This window comes from Clupea harengus, chromosome 10 (assembly GCF_900700415.2).
Source record: "Clupea harengus chromosome 10, Ch_v2.0.2, whole genome shotgun sequence".
Classification (NCBI taxonomy): domain Eukaryota; kingdom Metazoa; phylum Chordata; class Actinopteri; order Clupeiformes; family Clupeidae; genus Clupea; species Clupea harengus.
In genome coordinates this window covers 29,193,596-29,218,595 of record NC_045161.1, presented here as the reverse complement: position 1 = coordinate 29,218,595, position 25,000 = coordinate 29,193,596, and the positions used below count along the sequence as shown (strand labels likewise).

General features: G+C 44.8%; 1 protein-coding gene across 1 annotated transcript in view; it reads right to left on the bottom strand.

Annotated features, from left to right (window-relative positions):
- Window positions 1-16,163: 16,163 nt before the first annotated feature.
- Window positions 16,164-25,000, bottom strand: part of LOC105896419 (ephrin-A2) — a 150,396-nt gene continuing 141,559 nt past the window's right edge. Inside the window, exons 3-4 of the mRNA XM_012823172.3 lie at window positions 21,252-21,317; window positions 16,164-16,417 (exon numbers count right to left, since the gene is read on the bottom strand). Coding sequence (XP_012678626.2) covers window positions 16,287-16,417; window positions 21,252-21,317 — 197 coding nt within the window. The 3' untranslated portion in view covers window positions 16,164-16,286. The remainder of the gene's footprint in view (window positions 16,418-21,251; window positions 21,318-25,000) is intronic.

Here is a 25,000-nt window from a genome sequence, read left to right as displayed (position 1 = left end):
GTGATTAAAAGTGCTTGCTTTGATCTCCTCGCGGCTCCTCGCCAGTCTCTGCTGGTGTCTGACTCAAACTAGCCCCATGGTTGTGTAGTATCTCTCTATAATCAGCCATTAACATGCAACCAGACGCTCGTGTGTGTGTGTGGGAGATCACATGCGTACGGTAAGCATTTCATTAATCTCCCCCGGTAGTCCAGATAATGGCAGCAGCTTCCGGTGACCTCTGGTAATCACACTCCATGGAGACGGGCGCCGGCGGGAGCCGTCCGTCCCATCATCACACACACACCTACCCTGCAGTCCAGAACATCACACACTCCTAGGGGCTGTCCTCTGAGCGCCGGTCACCCATGGCTTCTGAGGAGGACGCCGCAGTGAGACATAATTACACGTCCAGGGGATTCGCATGTGAACATCTTGCCCTTTTCAAAAAATCACCAAGATGACAGTGGCTGGATACAATCTGGCAAAAAGGACAGAAAAAGCTAATTGGATTACTGGGCCGAAAGAGTGCTCAATCAAGACATCTAAAAACTATTTTTTTGGTGGGCTAATTATGGGCTAGGCTAATGGCAATAGCTTGAGAGGCTCGGACAATGTTTATTTAATAATATAGTAATTTAATAGAGGGCTGCCTCTCTTGATTTGCTACTCCAGGACATTTGGACCAAATGAACATACTGTGAGATGGAAATGCTGCTGATTTCTATTCACCCCTGCAGCTTCTGAGGAGGTCTCTGCTGACCGCTCATATTCTCTGACAGCGACGTGCACTTCTGGCTAATGCTTGGAGACAGAGGGTGTGCATCTTCAAAGACAGGATGCAATTAAACCAAGCGCTGTTAATTTGGCTTCAAAGTTTTCTCTTTTTTTTTTCCCCTCTTGATTTTTGAAGACAGTTCAGTTGACGCTGTTTCCTGAGCCGTTAAGGATGAGTTGTTCTTACTGTGAGTTTATCAGATCAGCATCACACGCAAATATTTATTTTACTGCCTGCCTTCTCATGCCTTTCACAGCTCATCTATTAAAATGCTAATGAGCTGCCTAGCCTGTCTTCCTCTCTCTACTTCAACAGCATCCTACTTCATCTTGTGCGCCGAGGTCCTGGAGTCTCATCCACCGTCCTCTCCCCTCCCACTCCCATGTCCTGACGCTACGCACTTCTGATGTGCTCACAAACACTGACGGAGCTCATTTCTAAAAGCCTGCCTGCTCTGATGATCTGATTTCAAAGCTAGTGTATGGCTAATGTATGAGTGCATGGATCCGGTCTGTGACATGACAAGGAAGCCACTGGTAGATGCTGTACCAGGACCTACAGCTGGTTGTGTGTAAGTGCTCTGTTTTTTTTTAAAGCTAGCATCAGTTGCTTTATGAAAAAACAAATCTCTATTTAAGCACATTAAAGAAGAGAGTACCCTGAAGATATCTCTGCCTGGTAAGAATGTTTGAAGCAATACACAAGGGTTGAGTCTATGGCATAAATATTTCTGAATATGTTTGAGGCGTATCTTTATGATAATGTATGCTTTAATATCACTAAAACAATCATTGTTTGAGTGTATCTCTGCAAAATATATTACTATGGCTAGGCTATGTCTGAATTAACATCATAGGTATAACTCAACCAATCTACAACTAACCCTACCCAGGATTGCTACACGTTGCGACATTACCAGGTTCTAAAAATCACTGGCGTGTTTGTTTGAGAATAAACTAGTTGAGGATAACTCTTTGCCGATTAAAGACAGGAGCAGTAGAATTTCTTTTGTGCTAGAGGGGCAGAAAAGTGGTCACCGGGCACATACAAACATGACTGGCAAATGGGACAAAGTACGGGGATTAGAGTGGTTGGTTGGTAGACAACTTCAGGTTCCACAGTGTGTTGTTGTGAATGCTGCGAGACCAGACATGGTGAGTGTGAACGCATTGTTTACTTTATTCTGAGTGTGAATGCATTGTTTACTTCATTGAGTTAACAATTTCCTTTGAGGGTGTGATTGAGGAAGCATTTGAAAGGAAGAACCTAAAGTATGCGGAACTGGTAGCGGAAGTGAGGGAGCGAGATTGGCAAGCACACACAATACCAGTGGAGATCGGTGGTAGAGGCTTTGTAGCTAAATCAACCACAATGCTTCTGTTGGATTTTGGATTTTGGAGATTCAAAGGAGTTGTCTGAGGTTGCTGGAAAAGTGAGCCAGTGGTCATGGCTTAGACGTGCACAGAGTACTTGGGGGATGAAGACGAGGGGAACGAGATGTGAAAATGATTATGTGAAAAAGATGTGTGGGTGCCTAAGGTGACCAGGGTTCATATCCCAGTTTCTTCCCTTACCCTAACCCTGGGTTCTTATCCAATTCCTACCCTTACCCTAATTCAGGTTCATACTACCGAGGGGATTACCCCCCCCCCCCCCCCCCCTCACCCAATCACCCCACCCCTTACCCTGGATAGCCTCTGGCATGCCATAGTATAATGAGATTAGTGTTTCAATAATTAGGCAGTACATTGGCAGACACTGAAATATGCATGTGAGGTCTCTTCGAGGTGTATCTTGATATGGATCTGTTGTGTCTTGTACTGACATGTGTCCTAGCCCTTCATGAGTATGGAGGGGGGTGGGTCTGGAATGCCCTTTGGAGCCTTCTGGACCTGATTCAACGAGACACTGATGAAGGAAGGTGCCCACATGACAATCCCAGCGAAGTGCTCTCAAAGGCATCTTTGTTATTGTTGGTGGTGATGGGCGGCGATGTTGTTAACTATTGTTGAGTATCGGTATGATGGTGGTAGTGCACCCCTGTTGTGTTGTAATACTTAGGCTAGGTTGTTAGGTATGAGTACTTGCATGTGACAGTGAGAGGATTGGCCTCGGGGAGGAATTTATCATCTTTCCCTGTGTAGAACTCAAATGACAACTGTGCTAAAAATATATGGGCAATATACTAGTATATCAGTACTGAAGTGTATCTGTGACACCTGCAGAGAAGCCCTAAACATGAAATGAAATCCATACATTTAAGATGAGAGCAGGTAACCATAGCAACAACAACACCATCATCATCAACACCATCGGCCAAACAGCACCAAATAGCCCCCAAACAGGCGGGTGAGTTTAGGGTGAACAGTATCATTTCCGCGAAAAGAAACCTCCACAGGGTGTTTAAAGAAATTGTGTTGAAATAAGACACTGGGGTGTGGGAGTGTGTGTGTGTGTGTGTGTGTGTTTTAGGAACATTTGAGAACAGACTCTCAAACTCAAACTCTCTCCTTGACACGGAAGACCTTTTTATACACACACACACACACTGCCATACAGTAGAGTTGGATTTAATAGCAGGCTTTGAACAAGAGGAATATAGATTGAGGTAAATATGAATGCGTGATGTGTGTATAAATGGGTGGAAACAGAACTCAATTTGCTGCCTTAGATTGAATGAATCCATTGGTAAGAAGCAGAAATAAAACTTCCCTTTGTGTTAACCTCACTGGCCTGCAGTGAATTGAACCCGATCGCCCAGAGACATTGATCTGCTTCCAGCAAATTAATGAGCAGCGCCTGTTCCCTTAACAATGATAAAGCCCCATTCTCCCCAACATTCACAGAGTGTATGAATTATGCATATTGCAGGTAGGGGAAATGTGTTTTGTGAGTCTGAGATCATGTACAGGAGACAAAAATAAAAGCGAACAGATGTGTGTCAGGATTGTGTGTGTGTGTGTGTGTTTTTTTTTTTTTTCTTTCACTACGCGTGAATGGGCTCGACACCTCTCTTTAGCAGGAGCCTTGTCACCTTCACTTAGATTTAAGGAGAGGACCTTGAAATTTGAAAACTTGTTTTTTCGCAGCTCCGATTCGTGGCGATGGCCCAGCCTGGAGCCCGGCTCACTCATTAGAGAGGGCCAGAGACATCTGCTAGCACTTAGCAGGGACTTCTTCAGCACACAGAAAAGATACCGAAATAGACCCAAAAAACGGTGGAAAAGTGAGAGGGAGAGGAGAGGAGAGGAGAGGAGAGGAGAGAGAGAGAGAGAGAGAGAGAGAGAGAGAGAGAGAGAGTACAGGCCAGGGGGGTGAAGGGGCTTCCCAGCAGAATGGCAGGACGAGCGTCAGACACTAACACCATGATTACCTTCCATCACTGACACCTGTATTTATAGTCGCTGAACTTCATCTGTTATTCCTGAATTTATTACCTGGGATTTGTTCACTAAACCGCAGCCATGCCATCGTCCCCCTCTACAACCAGTCTGTTTGGATATCAGGACTGAGATTTCTCTCCCATTCTGTCTGCTAAACCTCATTTTTCTTTCCCAACTATTTATCTCTCCCTCTTTCCTCTCCCCTTCTCCCCTTCACCCCATTTCCACTCTCTCCTGTGTCTTGACATTCTCTCTCTCCTTCACATCTGTTTTTCTGTCTTTCTCTCCATTTGTCTCTCCATTTTCTCTGTTTTTCTGTCTGTCTGTCTGTCTGTCTGTCTGTCTGTCTGTCTGTCTGTCTGTCTGTCTGTCTCTCCATTTCTCCCCTTCTACTTTTTCTGTCTCTGCCTCTTGCTTTTATTTTCTCTCACTCTTCTCCATTTTGTTTCTCTATTTTTTCTACCTCTCTGTTATCACTCTATTTTCTATCTCTGCCTCTCTCTCTCTCTCTCTCTCTCTCCCCTCTCTCTCTCTCTCTCTCTCTCTCTCTCTCTCTGCCTGTTTCAGCTTCAGCACAGATGGTCCTCATTAATATAGAAAGGCAGCCCTTCACCCTATTCTGTTGGAGAGAGAGAGAGCGAGAGCAAGAAAGAGAGAAAGAGAGAGAGAGAGAGAGAGAGAGAGAGAGAGAGAGAGAGAGAGGGAGAGCAAGAGAGAGAGAGAGCAAGAGAGAGAGAGAGAGAGGGAGAGCAAGAGAGAAAGAGGAAGCGCAAGCAGGAAAAAAAGACTCCTGTGAAAGAGAATCAGCTGCCTGAGCGCGCAATCAATTAGCGGCAGATTGTCTCGCTCCTGTTAATTATGCAAAAATATGTGTTAAACGAGGAGAATTAACATGGCAAACAGAATGGATTGTAACTGTTTACCACGCAGCTACGTGTCCTGAAGTTCAAGAAAGGTGGAGAGGATTTGCCCACAACACAAGAGAAGCTGCTGAGCCAGTTCTGGCTCTGATCCGGTGTGAATCGGAGTGGGATCCAACCCAACCAGTGTGATTATTCATCACTCACTCATTCAGACAAGACTGAAGAGTGTGTGTGTGTGTGTGTGTGTGTGTGTGTGTGTGTGTGTGTGTGTGTGTATGTGTGTGTGTGTGTGAGAGAGTGTGTGTGAGTGTGAGTGTATATGTTGTGGTGAGGGAGTATCATTCTGTACATACATGCATTTTTTTTCTCTCCTAGCCAAAGCATGTGGCATAGCTGCATCTGCTCTCGACCATCTTGAAATCACTTCAACGGCAATCTGTAAGATGGAAGATACACCAAACATCATTCATGTCAGTCAACAGAGTCCTTCTTGTCCTAAGTTTTTCCCTGCCATTTTTCTTTTGTATTTCAGGTTAAGAGCTGTAAAACAGGTCCTGTGCACGAATCAGACTCCCTTTTTGACTATAACCAATAAAGAATGTTCTATATTCTATAATATAATACATATCACATATGTTAATATAATCACCCATTTGAACATCTCATCAGAGTAATAGCAAAACTACTTGAAGAACGCCAGAGATGAATGTGTCTGTGTGTATGTGTGTGTGTGTGTGTGTGTTTGTCCTAAACTTGCTCCACACTAGCCACTTTGGAAGCCCGGTCACGAACTGTGGGGTCCGTTTGAAGCGGGCGAAGAAGCAAACTTCCAGCAGAGCCGGTGGCAAAGCACCCCTGGTGCCGGTGCCGATGCCATTTGCCGCTACAGGATGTAACTGCTTGGAATGCTCAGCACCGGCCCACTCAACAGGTCTCTCCTTTGAGGAGCCAGATTGCGCCCTGCCAGCAGTTGGCCCAGAGAGAGACATGATAGTGTCTTCGCTTTACCTTGTTAAGCACCGCCCGGGGAGTCCAACTACCCCCCCCCCCCACACACACACACATACACTTCCCCCCTCCTTCAATGGTGGAGTGCAAGCAGAGGAGCTTCTTGCCGGGAGGCTGATAGCGTCTGATTGGGTAAAGGTCACACTGTGCGCCACAGCGGCACGTGTGTGTGTGTGTGTGAATGTGTGTGTGTGTGTGTGTGTGTGTGTGTGTGTGTGTGTGTGTGTGTGTGTGTGTGTGTGTGCGTGTACTCAGAGAGGAGAGGAGCTGCGATGCATCTCGCCACGCCAGGGGAATACTGGAGGAATGGCTGCCACCCCGCGACACGAGAAGAAAGAGATGAAGGGGGTGATTACAGAGAGAGGGGAGGAAAATAACAGCAGCAGCATGGGCACAGGAAACAGGGATGTTAATGAGGCGCTGTTTTATCTGATGTCTGTTTTAGCTGTCTGTCCCCGCGGAGGGCTCCAGTTCCACTGTCCTTGAAGTGGAGGGGGACTCCTCAACGTTTCATTGTTTGTGTTTGTGTGTCTGTCGCTGTGGTTACGGAGGTTTGACTTCACTCTGGGCCAACCGCTATCTGGCACGGCGAGGCGCTTTCACAGACTTAACCATCTCCTGAGGCTGCCACAGCAGTTAGCCTGTTCCGTGAGAGACAACTTAACAACTCTTTGTTTGCTTAGGGGCAAATTAGTGGGCAAAGTGACTCTACTTGGCCTAAGCTGTCAAAGCTTCAGATTGTGTTGATGTGTAAGGAGGAGCAGACCTCTGAGGAGAGCATTGGTCTGCCTCAGAGGGGCTGCGGTGGGATTGGTTCGTACTTCACTGATGCTCGTAGGTTAGACATCATCTGACTGAAATCCTGATGTCGAATCCAGAATAAATATAAACCCATCAATCCACCTATGGGAGGAACTTAAAGCTAAAAACTTTGCAGCAACACATAATTCATTTAGAAGAGCGGACGGAGTCGCTCCATATTGCTTGAATGCAGAGCAGTGAGGAGTTGGGCCTCTTGTCCACTGCGCAAGTACAATCCTCTGTTTGGTGAAGCAAAGCAACAGAAGATACATGTATCATATATGTGCAAAATTGTAGCCTGATGAAAATAAAAATGTACATTTGACTGCATTGTCAGTGCCTGACAACATGGAAAGGATCCCTACAGAGATAAACCTGCGTCTGTTTAGCTCAATAATTGTAAAGAAGCTGTAGAAAATGACTGTACCGTCAGTGTTTTATCTGTCTCTTCTTCCGGGCTCTGACATAGTGCCTGTAATCGATTACTTTTCCTTTTGTAAACGTGGGAAAACAGCTCCCACGGCGATAATGGACTGAATGGGGATGCTACGACAGAGACTGAAATTAGAGAACGGTATACCACTGACAGTTTCTTTACAGTTATTGTGGTTTCCATGTTGTCAGACCCTTATAATAACATTTATGAGCCTGTCAGTGGCGAAAACAAGCGGTTTACTTGAGGCAGATTTTTGCCTCATAAGATTCCATTGTGTCGATGTTTTTAGCGTTGTAACTCAATACTCGATTCCCCAAATGGGATTTTGTGTTTGCACTGTTAGGGTTCTGGTGTCAAGATAACACCCTGTGTGTACTTAAACATGAATATAATCTCTTTCCTCATGTCAAGTTATACGTAACAAAAAAACATACATACACGCAAACAATCAAACTCTCAGACATACACATATGCATACATAAATGCACACACAAACATACTATACGAAAAGCTTTGAGGAAGAATTGAAGTTTACCATTTTACCAGCCCACAACTACCCACATTCTTCTGCCCCAAGGCCTTTAAGTTCACACACCGCCAACCCCACCCCAACCCCACCGGTTCAGCAGGTTGAACTATGCCATCCCCACCTGATGACCTTCAGATATGTTGTCAGTGCTCATAGACATGGAGTTCCTTCCCATAATCCTTTGTCATTGTGGGTTGCACTCTACACGCTCCGGCAGCTGACTGGTTAGGTTTGAATCCAGGAGGCTGATTGGCCAGACAGAGGAAGGACTGTGTTAACACCACAGAGTGGAGTGTGATTACTGAACTCTCATGACTAAGAGAGGCTCACAGGGATGCTCTCGGCATATGCTGTATAGGTGTCATTTACCAACAGTACAACTACATTCTTATGGTCGGCTCACAATTTTTGAGGTACGCTTTTAAGGAACAAGTCATACTTTTGGTATCATCTTTAAATGAATTTGGATTGACTATGGCCAGGTGAGGGATAGATGAACATACCTGTTGTTCCCACTCATATACGCATTGTATATGTGTCATTTACAAACAGTACAACTATACTGGAGATCTTTTTTTTGCATATGGTCATTACATTTCCTTGCATTGAAGGCAAGTTTGACTAGATTTCTTTTGCAAAACAGAATTGAAGTCTGAAATGTCAGGCTTTACTGAAAACATCACAACAGCTCATGCCAGTGAATGAGGAGATAAAAGAAGAAGAATTTCCACCAAGAGTATCTGTTTAAAATTCAGAAAAGGGAAGATAAGAGATATGCAACCTTGTCAACCTTGGCCTGCAAAGAAGAAAAGTATTTGCCAATGAAAGAGGAAGAGGAAGAGGAATCTGGTCTGGTAGGAGAACATGGTCACGATGACTCTTCTCCTACAAGTAAGTTGCTAAATAGTTTGGATTGTGAAAATCTTGACAAAAACTAAATTCAATGCAATGTATTATTGTATTTACAACTTTAGTGAATAGCTTAAGCTCTGTTTTACTCGGTAAAATGTGAGACTTATGAAGAGAATAGACATACTGTCTGTCTGTCTAAAATTTCCTTCGGGATTAATAAAGTATCCATCTATCTATCTATCTAGAATACCTTAATCATGGGACAATGTTCACATTCTGTTACATTTGAAAGAGAGAGAGTGTCTGCCATCACTTTGTCTCCAGTTCTCCAAGTCATGTGTCTGTATCTCTGTTTACATTTACATTGTATATTATATTATATTATATTTACATTATTACCCTCTAGGTAAGTCCCTTTATCCTATGTAACTTCCAATTGAGATCAAATCAATCAAAAAACTAATTAAAAACATTATTCAGTGTTGTAGGACTTACGTAGCAGATAAAGGAGAAGAGAGGAGATATAGTTTAAAAATGTTTTTTTTTTTAAATTATTTATATATATATTATAGGAGACGTTCAAAGGATCCAATCAAACACTGAGGAAAAAAGAAACAAAGAGAGACGTCACAAACGCTCCCAGTGCAGGGAGACTTCACACCAGAAGTTACATCAGCAACTGGACGCCATGGAGACACAACATGAACGCTCCCAGAGCTTCCAAACCTCTGCTGGACCTTCCGCTCCTTCCGCAGTAGAAAAGCCCCATCAGTGTACTACATGTGAGAAGAGTTTCAGGCGTAGTTCAGAACTCAACCGTCATCAGCTCACACATACTGGAGAAAAGGCACATCGATGTATTACATGTGACAAGAGTTTCAGGACTACTTCAGAACTCAACCGTCATCAGATCACACATACTGGAGAAAAGCCACATCAGTGTTCTCAGTGTGGAAAGGCCTTTAATCAAATGTCTCATCTCAATACACACCAGAGGATCCATTCTGAGAAAAAGGCGTATCAGTGTACTACATGTGGGCAGATTTTCAGGTTTAGCTCAAATCTCACCCGTCATCAGATCACACATACTGGAGAAAAGTCACATCAGTGTCCTCAGTGTGGAAAGGCCTTTAATCAAATGTGTCATCTCAAGAGACACCAGAGGAGCCACACTGGGGAAAAGCCGTATGAGTGTACTACATGTGGGAAGGGTTTCAGTAATAGGTCAGATCTCACCCGCCATAAGATCACACATAAAAGTAAAAAGCATTATAAGTGTTCTGAGTGTGGAAAGGCCTTTAATCAAATATCTAATCTCAAGGTACATAAAAAAACACACACAAGAGAAAAGTCCCATCAGTTGAGTGCTGGTGAAAAGAGGCTCTGAGAGATTGGTGTAGGCCCGCGTTTTTCAAAGTGTGGGGTGCAGAGACGTGACAGGTGGGGCGCGAATGGACTCAATGAACGGGAGATTTTCCCTTTGCAATGCCTTCCTTTATAGACAATAACGATCATACACTATGCACATCGCACTAAACAACCACACTCAAACAAAGAAATATTGTATTACAGTTTTTCCCGATTGCTTAAGCACGATTTTGAAAACAGGGCCCTCCGCCTTCTGCTCTTCCTCCTTCTCCTCCTCCGTGGATTCCCACTCTCACCCTCACTCTTCTTCTTCTGACTCCTTCCATTTTGGTTGAAGACAGATGAACTTACCTGCTAAATTTCTATTTTTTGGTGTGTCTACAATTAAGCAATCATGTGTTTGCACACTTGATGGCTGTGTTTAACCATTGGCTCATAGGTGTGGTAATTTGACAGTCAGTGCTTTGGAATTGCAAGGACATGACATCTTGATATACTTTTGTGTCTAATGTATAGTGTGTAAAGTGTGTTTAGTGTTTTGCAAATCACTGTGTGTATTGTTTTGCATAAAGTGTGAGGTTGACATGTGGTTATAGTGGTGCAAAATCTGGGCAGATGATTTGCTCCTTGAGTGACGGTTTTGATAATTGTGTAATACTTTTGATTTTAGTGTTTATCCAATCATAAAAAACTGTAACAATATATATTGCATACTTGTTTATTTTAAATAGTCTATCACACATAGTGGAATGAATACTATTCTGTTAAACTAGGCCCATATCTCAGTGTATTCAGTAATGTTCTGTCCTGATTAATCATGTTAAACTAGGCCCATATCTCAGTGTATTCAGTAATGTTCTGCCTAGTCATGTTAAACTAGGCCCATATCTCAGTGTATTCAGTAATGTTCTGCCTAGTCATGTTAAACTAGGCCCATATCTCAGTGTATTCAGTAATGTTCTGCCTAGTCATGTTAAACTAGGCCCAAATCTCAGTTTATTCAGTAATGTTCTGTCCTGCCTAGTCATGTTAAACTAGGCCCATATCTCAGTTTATTCAGTAATGTTCTGTCCTGCCTAGTCATGTTAAACTAGGCCCATATCTCAGTTTATTCAGTAATGTTCTGTTCTGCCTAGTCATGTTAAACTAGGCCCATATCTCAGTGTATTCAGTAATGTTCTGCCTAGTCATGTTAAACTAGGCCCATATCTCAGTTTATTCAGTAATGTTCTGTCCTGCCTAGTCATGTTAAACTAGGCCCATATCTCAGTTTATTCAGTAATGTTCTGTTCTGCCTAGTCATGTTAAACTAGGCCCATATCTCAGTGTATTTAGTCATGCAGATGGTGTATGACTCATGATCAGTATAAATACAAATATTTTCCTTCAGCAATAAGGCCCTTGGCATGCGCAGCTTTCTTGATGTGGAGATTAATAATAGAATACATCGATGAACAACAACTCTGGTTGTCTGCAAGATGAGACTTGCTTACAGTGTATTTATTTCCCAAAATAAATTTTTTAACTGAACCATGAAGTGGACTTTCTTTTACGCTTTCAACCGCCACATTGTCACGTATTGATCGCTAGTGCCATGGAACTATTTGCCCCTTTTTACCCCAACCCCGGTGGGTATCTCCACACTGCCCCTGGTGCCTGTGGTATGTAAAAGAGTGGCGTATTGTACAAGGGTTGTCTCGTATACTACATGTGGACATTTCTGACTTAATGTGAAATGGCTACACTGAGGTTTGAGGTCAAAACATGACGACACCAAACTCTTGTGCATATAATAGTTTATCAGAGGCCGCCATCTTTAGCTCTTATGGTTCAAAAAGGCAGAATATTATATTCTCCTTGAGGATTGAATATGTTTAAAGACCACACCAGCAGAGTCAAACTGCTCTTTACTAAACTTACACACCACAAAATGATTATTTTATACATCCATATTTGTGAATAGCCTCTGCCATCACAGTATGTGGCTAATCAAGAAACCTGAGGTGTAACCGGGAGTGAAACGTGTGTGTGTGTGTGTGTGTGAAAGAGAGAGGTTTAGACGGGGAGAGAGGGCAAGAAAAAGAAGAGACAGAGATAGAAAATAGATGAAAGAGAGAAAATGGCAGAAAATGTGTGTGAGTGGAATCACATCCCCAATCCTGTGTGTGTGTGTGTGTGTGCATGTGAGGGGGTCTCTGCTGTGCTCGCGGCTATAAAACTCCCATTTCCTGCCCCCTCTCCTCTCCAACCACACACATACACGCACACACACACACACACCACTTCACTATTGTATGAGAGTAGGCCCTCACACTGCAGCTCCACTCTGTCCACTTCTGAGAGTTTTAATGTCTCCATCCCAGTCCCCCCCCCCCCCAGGTGAAGGTCACCCTAAGCAACCTGCCCTGACCGCCGTCCTGTGCTTAGCAGATATCCATCAGCTTTCATCTCTGTAAAGATGTGGCATGAGAAGAGGCAGTGGTCCAGGCAGCACTGAGGGCTGTCACATCCCTTTGAGACCACTGATTGAGTGGCATGGCCAGAAATCGTTTGTAATTCGGAACGCCTCTGTTATTTTTTTCTTCTTTTAAAGCAGAATCAAAGTCAGGGCTTTTAGTGGAAACTTTATTTTGTTTGTGTGATTGATACATTTTGTGGAGTTCTCTGGCGTCTGATCACCCCGCAGATGTAGCTTAAAGAGGCCTGAAACTTCTCTCTTTGATTAAAACAGGTTTCATCCACTGAAAAAAACCCACTTCTATCACTTATCATTACAGAGATGAATGTCCATCAGTTGATAACCTCTAGGCAGGATGATTCCTGGCATTGCCTGCTTTTAAAAGCTCAAGTCAAAGCACACAATCTCCATTTGCATTGCCATCGCCTAACATCGTTTGAGCCCATTTCATTTAATTACAAAATGTAGATAAAAAACATTTTCTTCAAGGGATTTTAAAAGCAGATATTCTCAAGAGGTTGCTTGCAAATTCAACATAAGCTGATTGAGTGTTTGCAGTTTTTCATGTCATTCTTTAATTACTGTAAAACTCTTTAGGTACAATTAAATGTACAGCACACAGCAAACTACAGTTTCTGCTATAGACAAAAAGCTTTATTTGTGTTTTCTTTTTTTCCTGTTGCTTTCCTTTGCCAAAACATGGAACATTTCATAGAACTTAAAACATGTCTTCTCCACATGATTAACAAACAGAAATGGATTGATATGATAAAAACACCATAAAATGCTCTTCACTTGGAGAAAAAAGTCATTACAGGACTACAAGTACCAGAATGCATTGTGACAAGCAGGAAACAACAACAACAATAGCAAACACCTGACTCCTCTAGACTTGTTTGACTGCAGAACTGGTACCATCATTGTTCTAGTAATTCAAGGGTCTACATTATAATTTCATATCACATATGAATAATGTATGCTGCATTTTTGAAAAATAAAAATAACATGGAATAAAGTAAAGTATAAAAGTTGTAATCAACTAACTTCTTTTAAAAATGTAATTCATCTGTATTCTCTGGTGTTAACGCGGTAGCTCTCCTCAAAAATCACAGCCTTTTGTTTCTGAGTGAAAGGATTCCTCGCTTTTTTTATTCCTTTTTCCATTCTTGAAAATTCATAAAATTGTCCTTGACAAACACATCATCCGAGCTCAGTCCGTTTTCACTCGTTATTCACGTTTCACAATGAAGGTCCATCTCTTATTCAGAAGTGCTACTGGGATCCGAAGCCCCAGCAAGAGTGTCTTGAGGCGTTTGTTCATTTTCTCCTTCGCTTTTTCCACTAGGGGGGGTTGGGGGGAGGGGGGAGGGGAACCCCCACCCCAACTGAAGCTCACGGTGAGCACTGGGGCTCTCTGGCCGGTAACCCCCCCGCCCCCCCCACCCAGGATCCATTTGGTCTGTCTCCAGGACATTGTATAGTCCAGTACGCAGACCAGGACTTGCACAGTTACATTGTCACACAGTTCCACTGAGAACAACAGATAGAGACAGATAGAGAAAGGCAAGTAAGAGAAAGAAAGAGAAGAGAAGAGAAGAGAAGACAGTAATAGAGAGAAAAGCAAGACCTGAAATTCACAAAACACTTTCACCATCACAGAAAGTCCCCCCTCTCCTCCTCACTCTTCCTTGTCCGACTGAAACAAGTCTTTGTCACGCCGAGCACCACAGGAGAAGGAAAGGCAATTCAGACTTTAGATTTGCTGCTGTTTTGCGTTGAACTTGACATTCGTTGTTTGTATGACAAAAGATCTTATTAAAAATCTACACCTGCCCTCTCTGTGGGGTCTGGCTCAGGGCGGGCGCCCGGCGCGCTTGAACTCTCCCCTCCCACCACCACCCAGCTCGGTAAAAAAGAAAAGGCTAGTATCTTTGGCAGATTCACAGCAGACGTCCATGTCTACTCTGCACAGCTAAGGTGATTCACAGCAGACGTCCATGTCTACTCTGCACAGCTAAGGTGAGAAGGTTCCAGAATGGTGTTGGAGTCCGGGAGGAGCCTCAGAGAAGAGAGAGAGAGAGAGAGAGAGAGCAAGAGAGAGAGAGAGAGAGCGATGGGAGAAGCTGTCACACCACCTGTCTTGTACACACCAAGGTAGGCCAATCTGGGCCAGAACAGGGCTAGCCCTGGACCTGAGACAGCACCTACCTGGGTGGCTGACGCTGAAGGAGAATATAAGTCAAGAAAAATACTGCACGGCTGCTCGCAGGAATAGAACCGCCCTGCACCGGTGGACGTTCCTCAATGGAAACTAACCAGCCGATACTGGTGGACATTCCTCATTGGAACCTACTCAAAGGAACACAGCCCACCTGTGGTTGTGGATGTTCCAGAAAAGAACCTACTCGAGGGATGAAACTAACCTGCACTAATGGACGTGACTGAGTTCTATAGTAGTGCACAGGATAAGTGAGTCCATACCATTGATGCACTGTCAGTATATGAGAGAGGGACATCAAGGGATAGCAAGACAGACACACAGACAGACAGACAGACGGACGGATAGATAGATAGACAGAGAGAGAGAAAAAGCATGAGAGATAGAACACGAGAGAGAGAGAGATCGAGACTGTAAGACTTTTAGACATGACAGTTCAAATCCACTTTGTGAACAGCATAGATGAGTGGTGGGGCTGTGGGTGGTGTTGCAGGTGTTGTGGTGGGTAGTGTTGCAGGTGGGGCTGTGGGTGGTGTTGCAGGTGTTGCGGTGGGTAGTGTTGCAGGTGTTGTGGTGGGTAGTGTTGCAGGTGTTGTGGTGGGTAGTGTTGCAGGTGGGGCTGTGGGTGGTGTTGCAGGTGTTGTGGTGGGTGGTGTTGCAGGTGTTGTGGTGGGTGGTGTTGCAGGTGTTGTGGTGGGTAGTGTTGCAGGTGTTGTGGTGGGTAGTGTTGCAGGTGTTGTGGTGGGTAGTGTTGCAGGTGGGGCTGTGGGTGGTGTTGCAGGTGTTGTGGTGGGTAGTGTTGCAGGTGTTGTGGTGGGTAGTGTTGCAGGTGGGGCTGTGGGTGGTGTTGCAGGTGTTGCGGTGGGTAGTGTTGCAGGTGTTGTGGTGGGTAGTGTTGCAGGTGTTGTGGTGGGTAGTGTTGCAGGTGTTGTGGTGGGTAGTGTTGCAGGTGGGGCTGTGGGTGGTGTTGCAGGTGTTGTGGTGGGTAGTGTTGCAGGTGGGGCTGTGGGTGGTGTTGCAGGTGTTGCGGTGGGTAGTGTTGCAGGTGTTGTGGTGGGTAGTGTTGCAGGTGTTGTGGTGGGTAGTGTTGCAGGTGTTGTGGTGGGTAGTGTTGCAGGTGTTGTGGTGGGTAGTGTTGCAGGTGGGGCTGTGGGTGGGGTTGCAGGTGTTGTGGTGGGTAGTGTTGCAGGTGTTGTGGTGGGTGGTGTTGCAGGTGTTGTGGTGGGTGGTGTTGCAGGTGTTGTGGTGGGTAGTGTTGCAGGTGTTGCGGTGGGTAGTGTTGCAGGTGTTGTGGATGTTTGTTTGCTTATTTATTTGTTTTCATGACCCTTTGGCCTCTGCTGACCTCATAATTCAAAGGCAGCATGGAACCGCGACAGGGTCAAAGGGCGTCGGCATGGCTACTTTTGGACAGAGGGTCTGGTGTAATGTAGTCTCCAGGCGTAGAGATGAGGGTGGGTGGGGTGGGGGGATGTTGATGTGGGGTGGGGGGACGGCGATGTGGGGGGCAGAGTTTTTGGGAGGGGTGGGGGTGTAGAAGTGCTGTGACTGCAGAGCAGGAGGAGGGGGTGGGTTTGGGGGGTGGGGTCAGGCGATGGCATGTCACAGCGCTGCTATGACGACGACCCCAGCAGCATCAGCAGCATGGCGAGCATGATGGAGAGACGCGGGGAGAAACCACAGCTGCCTCCAGTCGTGCTGTCATCGGTTAGGAAGGGCTCGGGAGACTCGTACACAGAGTCGTCTGAGACACACACACACACACACACACCAGACATGGGAGGAGGGAAAGAAACATATTAATTACAGAAACAAGTCATAGCAAATCACAAGACACAATATGTTTACAGTACCATTAAAATCACAAGACACGCTCTTCTTAGAGTACCATTGAAATCACAAGACACACTATTCTTAGAGTACCATTGAAATCACAAGACACACTATTCTTACACAACAATTCAAATGAAAAACTCTGTTGTCTGTTTCCTCTGTGTTTAACAATACGCTCAAATTAGACTGTCAGTCAGGTCAAACGGAATGGTTTGTTCTGGAATAAACGAATAACCAACATCTTGGAAAATGATGTTTTTGCCGTTTTAGGCTGTGAACTCCAATCCAAGGTGCTGTCAGAAAATTGCTCTGTTAAATTCTTATTCATAAATAATAATATTCATTATGACCTGTGTCAACCCAAACACTTGCTGTGAAAAAGAAACTTTTCTGTGTATGTATGTATATGAGCATGTGTGTGTGGGTTTGTTGAGATTTTGTTGATGTTTTTTTCAGGTTTCGGGCAGGAAATTGCAATGGTTTTGATAATAACATTTTTATAATAAAAGCTTTTTTTGCGGAAATATTGCGTTAATAAGAGAAAATTGCAACCCACAAATCTTTGAATTTGTCCCCTCTTCCTCAAAACAAAATAAGAAAAAGGAAAAACTATTAAATTCATTTTGCAGACTCTAATTCACTATCTTGATTCGATATATCCAGTCTACGTTCCCAAAAAAAAGAGTGGTGTGAAAGTATTTATTTACTTAGTATTTAGTATATGTTTAGTTCTTATGAAGTTATTTTCACTCCCACCTGAGGTGAGAGTTTAGAGTAAAGGCTTTAACAGTGTCTCGGCGTCTCAGAGTAGATAAGATCAGAGAGAAAACACAGCCAGAAACGCTCTGTTTGGGCACAGTGCCTCACCGTACCTCTCATCTGATGACAGAAATCACCCCAGCCCAAAGCAAAACAAATGCTACAGCTTGCCACTAATTTACCCACACAAACACAGATGCCCCTGACACAAACACTGGGCTCGCTGTACAAACACACACACACACACACACACACACACACACACACGCATATACTAACAAATACAAAAGCATACATACACAACAATCACACACTCACACAGAGACACACACACTCTCACACACACAGTGCCTGTCTGACATCTGACACACAGTCTACCCTGTGTGTCCCTGGGCCTCCCTGGCCTTGTAACCCCCTGACACACTCATCTCCACACACACACACACACACACACACACACACACACACACACACACACACACACACACACACACACACACACACACACACACTCTGCATTCACCACCCCTCTAATTAGAGTTGGAATTGTGAGTATGGAATTCCTCTCCAAAAGTGGCGTTCTCCGCTGGTCTCCATTTGCCCCAGGCTGAGAGAGGGCCATAGAGGGATTAGGGCCTCACCCCTCTCTCCTCCCCTCTCTCCTCTACCCTCACCCCTCTCTCCTCTACCCTCACCCCTCTCTCCTCCCCTCTCTCCTCTACCCTCACCCCTCTCTCCTCTACCCTCACCCCTCTCTCCTCCCACCCTGCGTGGAGATAAACAGCAGCATGCCAGCACTGCGCCACAGAATCTATGCTAATGGACCCTGCACTGACGCACTCACACATGCACTCACAGACACATAAACATTCTCTCTCTCTAACACACACACACACACACACACACTCTCTAACACACACTCACTCTCTCATAAAAATGTACACAGTCAAACACACACACACTAATACAATCACACACAAACACACACACTGTGACTGTAAATATGCTCATACATATTTAGATGCTTCCCAGTGCCTCTGTGTCATGCAGTGGGGACTCTGTGGCTGCGTCTGTCCTAATCCACACTGAATAAAACTCACAGGATCCAGTCAAGTGCCCCTCCCATGCTAATGCTACATGCTAATGCTACAGGGCAGCGGATTAGTTTGGGTGGCGGCTCAGTTTTGTGAAAGTCCCCAAAACGAAACAAAGCACGCAAGTCCTGGAACTAAATCGCTGCTGATACGAGGGTGTTCTGTGTCCTCACATGCACACATGCCAACACACACACACACACACACACACACACACACACACACAGACTTGTCAGCACACGTTTCAATTTCCATATAATTGTCTGCACTACTGCGGAGCCGCTGATCCCGTATGAATCATGTTTGTTCACAATTACCCCAAGATAATGGGCTTCCACCCGCAGTGAAGGTAACCCTGAGAGAAATGCCCCAGGAAAGAGCCACTTTGGGAGATTGTTCTCCAATGACAATACAAGTCCAAATATTTACTCAGTATTGTGAAAAGAGAAAGGTGTGAAATGCTCTTCCTGTGGCTGTACACACACACACACACACACCACACACACACACACACACACACACCACACACACACACACACAGACACACAGACACACACGCGCACACACTCACTCATCTGTCCTATATGTGTGTGTGTGTGTGTGTCCCTGACCTGCCTCCTTCCTGTAGCTTGACTGCTTAACAGCGTTAGCACAACGTCTTGTAGTACTATATCTGTTCGATGGTGTAATACTGTAGGTGGCTATGGGTGTGTAAAGTGACTAAATGCAAATGTCTCACGTGTGGTGCTTTTACTGACTGCTGTCCTTTATGGCCGTGGCTGGGAGAGTTGAGTAGCACAGCGGGGTGATGTGTGTGTGTGTGTGTGTGTGTGTGTGTGTGTGTGTGTATCCGGTCAGGGAGCTGCAGCTCTGTTTATCCAGACCTACCCAGGTTACTGTCAGCAGCCTCATTTAGCCGTAACCGCATTAGCACACTGCTTACAGCACGCTCTGGCAGGGAGAGGGTCTGCGCAGCCTCTTCTGGGGTCATTTAAGGTCAGGTGAACTCTGCCTGCACTCTGGGTACTCCCTGGTGGCAGTGCCCTGTGTTGTTCCATGCGCTGGCACAGACAAGAGAGGCACACACACACACACACACACACACACACACACACACACACACACACACTCGAGCACACTACCACCCACATACACACACACACTAGAGCAAACAACCACCCACATATACACCCACACGCACCCACACACACACACACACACTCGAGCACACAACCAATCACATACAGATGCATACGGACACACACACACACACACACACACACACACACACACACACACACACACACACACACACACACACACACACACACACACACACACACACACACACACACACACACAAGGCTCCCCTGGCTGCTCTCGTGGGAGCGGCCAGCGTTGTTTTTTCTCCCTGTGATTACTATGTGAGGTCAGAGTGTGCGATGGCTATCTGGCTCGTATCAGACGGACTGAGCCGGGCCGCGTGCTCCGTGCCTCTGTGTAGCCGCCGGTCCGCTGGGGGTTCTGCTCAGCCTCACAGAGACAGCCGCTTAGAGCAGGGGGAGAGGAGAGGAGGGGAGAGGAGAGGAGAGGAGGCGAGAGGAGAGGAGAGGAGAGGAGAGGAGGGGAGGGGAGAGGAGAGGAGAGGAGAGGAGAGGAGGGGAGAGGAGAGAAGAGGAGGGGAAAGGAGAGGATAGCTGAGGACGGACAGAGATGGAATGCAGCTCCTACCATATAAATTAGCCTGGGGCACAGGGGTACAGGGGTTTGCACATAAGTCTAACTCACGCAGGTATGTGTCCATGTGCGTGTGTGTGTGTGTGTGTGTGTGTGTGTGTGTTGTGTATGTGTGTGTGTCTGTGTATGTGTGTGTGTGTGTGTGTGTGTGTGTGTGTGTGTGTGTGTGTGTGTGTGTGTGTGTGTTGTGTTCCTGGAACCAGACCCACTCTGCATCTAGAACTCCAGGGTAAATCACTAGAGAAGCAGGAGCTATTGATCAGTAAGGAGGGGGAGGAGAAGGAAGAGGAGGACGAGGAGGAGGGGGAGGGGAGCAGACAGGAGCATAAACATCAGAGTCCATATAGAGTGTGAGTCACAGGCCGCACACCGACTCACTGTTGGGTTTGATGTACAGCAGAGAACCCCAGCAGGACAGCGACTGTGTCTGTGTGTGTTTGTGTGTGCATGTGTGCGTGCATGTGTGTGTGTCTGTGTCTGTGTGTGTGTGTGTGTTTGTCTGTGTTTGTGTGTGAGTGTGTGCATGTGTGCATGCGTGTGTGTGTGTGAGTGTATGTCTCAGAGGGGAGTGTGGGAGAAGTGTATATGTGTGGGAAGAGTGTATATGTGTGGGAAGAGTGTGTTTATGTGTCTGTGACTGGCAGTGTTCGTGCTGAGCGTGTGTGTTAAGGCCAAAGCCCACTGTTGGCGTCTGATGTGCATCAAGAGATGCCAGAGTTTAGAACTTCATTCTTTATAACGGGGCGACGCCCACAGGCAGCGTTTGATACGTGTCGACGCCAGAGTTTAGAGCCAGGTCTATTTCTTGAGCGTCAGGTCCATAAAAAAAGCCTTGGTTAAGCCTTAAATTAAACACTCAACTTTGATGGCACTAGGGGTTAAAAGCATAACATTCCTTTCCTTAGCAGCCATTGCCAATAGTCAACAACACTAACTAAAGTTACCTTGTTTATAGCAAGTAGTTAGCTTATAAAGTCTAAAACTTAATGATAGTAATATCCATCTAGCCATTGTACATTTAAATTGTACTGCCATTGTTCTGCTTTAAGCTATCGCTACATTAAGTCTTGTTTTTATAGTTCTGACCGGATCCCTGTTAATGGGTGTTTCAGAGTAATTGCTCTGTGGGACGGAGGGGGAGGGGGAGGGACTTACTCGTGGGCTTGACGTACACCTTCAGCTTCAGGCACGGCTTCCCTGCCAGGTTGGGATGTGGGGAGGCTGAGGAGAAACAAACAGAGGAAGGGGGTTACTTTTAAACACACACACGTGTACAAACACACACACACACACACACACACACACATACACACACACACACACACACACGTACACACATTTACAAACACACACAAATGTATAAACACAAACATATTTACTAACACACACATACACACATGTACAAACACACACACAAGCGTGCGAACACACACCCACATCCACACCCACACACAAACTCTCGCACACACACCCAGGTACCCACACACAAGTCCTTTTTCTCTCTCTCTCACACTCACTCAGATTAACGTAGAGTTTATGTGTGTAGCCTAACTGAGAGAATGGCTTAAACTACCATCTACAGCAAATCCTGTAAGTGTGATTGATTATGTGTTAGACTGACTGTATAGTCGAGAGGTGCCAGGGATTACAGAAGGGAGCCAACGGAGTGTGTACGTGTGAGTGTGTGTGTGATTGTGCCTGCAGGTGTGTGTGTGTGTGTGTGTGTGTGTGTGTGTATGTTGTGGAGTGACACGTTAGGCTAAACTGTGAAAAGGCATTTCCATACACCCCGATCCTGCTGGAGGCCCGGACGTCTTACCCCAGAAAAGAGGGAAATATTTGGGCAAATCTTTTCCGCTTCAGACGTCTGGACTACATTGTGGTCCATTACACATACAGCAGAATATGGATGTGGATGAAATATGTATGAGGGGCCATTTGGTTTCTATATTTAAGATCTGTAAAACACACTTGCCCTTGTACTTCCACTCTACAGAGGGCCCACTGCTCATACCAGACGTGCCAACACATTACTGTATGGAGCAGGGACAATGAAGAATATGTACAAACAAAAACAAATGTATGGATCATATATATATATATATATTCCTTATACATCTTTAGGGCTCCTTTTAAAAGTAAAAAACTCTAACAGTCCCCCCAGGATTTAGCAATCTTGGATTCTTTTCTCTTGCTACCGCAATATTTCTGCAAAAAAAAAATGCAGTCATGGACTTTTTGCATTATTTGCAGTTGATTTTATCTTTAACTCAAAATCATTTTTGAAAATTCTGTCCCAATTCCATCGCAACAACCACAACAATCTGTGACAAGATTCCGGAGGGAGGTGTGTGTGTGTGTGTGTGTGTGTGTGTGTGTGTGTGTGTGTGTGTGTGTGACTGTGCGTGTGTATCTGTGTGGTTGTGTGTGTGACCTGAGTTGTCCTTGCTGGAGTGTGCACTGAGGCATGTGCTCAACTGTTCTCCTGACTGTCATACTGTTGTCATGCCAACTGCTGCAAAAAGACGCTCATGCCTCTGAGTGTGTGTGTGTGTGTGTGTGTGTGTGTGTGTGTGACCTACTGCTCTAATATGTGTGTGTTTGAAGATGCTTTTAATCATGCTCACACACCACATGACATAGAGAGACAGAAAGAGAATCAACTCAGTGTCTGTGCCCTATGCCATATGCTCATAGACACAATATCTGTTTCTCTCAGACACACACGCGCACACACACACACACACACACGCACCACATGACATAGAGAGAGCGAGAAAGAAAACCAACTCAGTGTCTGTGCCCTATGCCATATGATCATAGACAAAGATATGGTTCTGTATATCTCTCTCTCACACACACACACACACACACACACACACACACACACACACACATACATTTGCACATAATTGCTTTTAGCAATTGAAAATATGCACTGATATGTGTGCGTATATAAGATGAAGTGTGTCTATGTGTGTGTGTGTGTGTGTGTGAATGTGTGTGTGTGTGTATGAAGACATATGTTACAATACCAGTCACATAAAGGTTTTGTTTGTTAAAAACCAAGTTGAGATGTCTTTCACTCACTTTAAACACACACACACACACACAAGGGGATATGTTCAGGAGTAGATACACACAAGCACACACACACACACACACACACAGAGTTTCTTCTTTGGGGTGCCCCCTCCCTCACCTCCAGCTCCCCTCCTCAGACTGAGTGTGGCCATGCCTGGCATTTAGGGACGCCAGAGACGCCCCACTATTCACGAACAACACTGAGACAGCACCACCCCACCCCCTTACCCCCTCCCAGTAGTACAGTAGGACAGAAGTACCCCCCCCCCCCCCCCCCATGCCTGGATTTTACACCCATTTACACACACACACACACACACACACACACACACACACACACACACACACACACACACACACACACACACACACATACAGACACACACACATACAAACACACACACACACACACACACACACACAAACACAATCACACATACACACACATACACACACACACACACACACAGGCTGTGATTTGGGTTGGGAGAGTGTAATGGCATAGGAGGGACCAGATGGCGGGAGCTGCAGTAAATGATGTGGCTTCAAACGCTGCAACTGCCCATTTATCTCGCTTAGTCAGAGCCTTTCCCTCCTCACACGGGCCAGCTCTGGGTTATGAGGCTGTTAGCTTTCAATCGCTGAGCCACAGGTCTTCCTCTCCTCCTCTTCCTCTCTTCCTCTCTTTCTTTCTTCCTCTCCACTGCTGTTGTCCCTTTCTTTTCCCTTTTTCTCTCCCTCTGTCTTTGTTTATTCATCCCTCCCCTGCTCTCTCACTCTCCCCCTTCCTTTTTCTTTCTTCATTGCTCCTTCATTCCTTCTCTTTCCAAACTCTCTCTCTCTCCCTCCCTCCTCTCTTTCTCCCCTCCAACTCCCAGTCTCTCTCTCCCTTCATCTCTCAGTCTCTCTCTCTCTTTCTTTCTTTTCTTTCCTCTCTCTCAACCTCTGACAATTTTCAACTTAATACTGAATTTATTGGCATGACTGTAAGTACAATATTGCCAAAGCATGTAACTTATAATAATAATAACAGTAATAGTAATAATAATAATAATATTAGTAATAATAATAATAGTAATAATACTATTAGTAATAATAATAATAGTAATAATAATAATAATAATATTAGTAATAATAATAATAATAATATTGGTAATAATAATAATAGTAATAATAATAATAATAATATTAGTAATAATAATAATAATAATAATAATAATATTGGTAATAATAATAATAATAATAATAATAATAATAATAATAATTCACAATGTTTTTGTCCTAAATAATCTAGGAGCTCGCTGTGGGTGTGTGTGTTAGTGCTGAGCAGCAGTGTGTGTGTGTGTGTGTGTGTGTGTGTGTGTGTGTGTGTGTGTGTGTGTGTTCTGGTAAACTGTAATACTGTTCTGGAGGTGGGACCAACATTTGCATGCTTTTTCTGTTACCTCTTTGACGGCAGTGTGTGTGTGTGTGTGCTCTTTGACGGCAGTGTCAAAAAGGCCAGATTTGGACACTGTCAAACCTAAATAACGGCATATCTGCATTTGTTCAAGAGTATTTCCACCAATAGTAAATTTGTGTCTATTGTTTAAGTTAGATTTTTGTCTCTGGAAAACCATTATGTTTCATTTTTCCATGTTAACTGGAAGGGTCCATGTTGTACTCTAGAGTAGAGAGGCTTTCCTGTGGTCCCCGTGGGGTAGGTGACCTTTCTAGCTTTGGGACTAAATTGTTTATAGAAATATTAAATACCGTCAGGCTCTGGACACAGCCTGGTCAGACTCCCTTCGCCTGACGGAAACAGTCAGTCGTTCATTTTA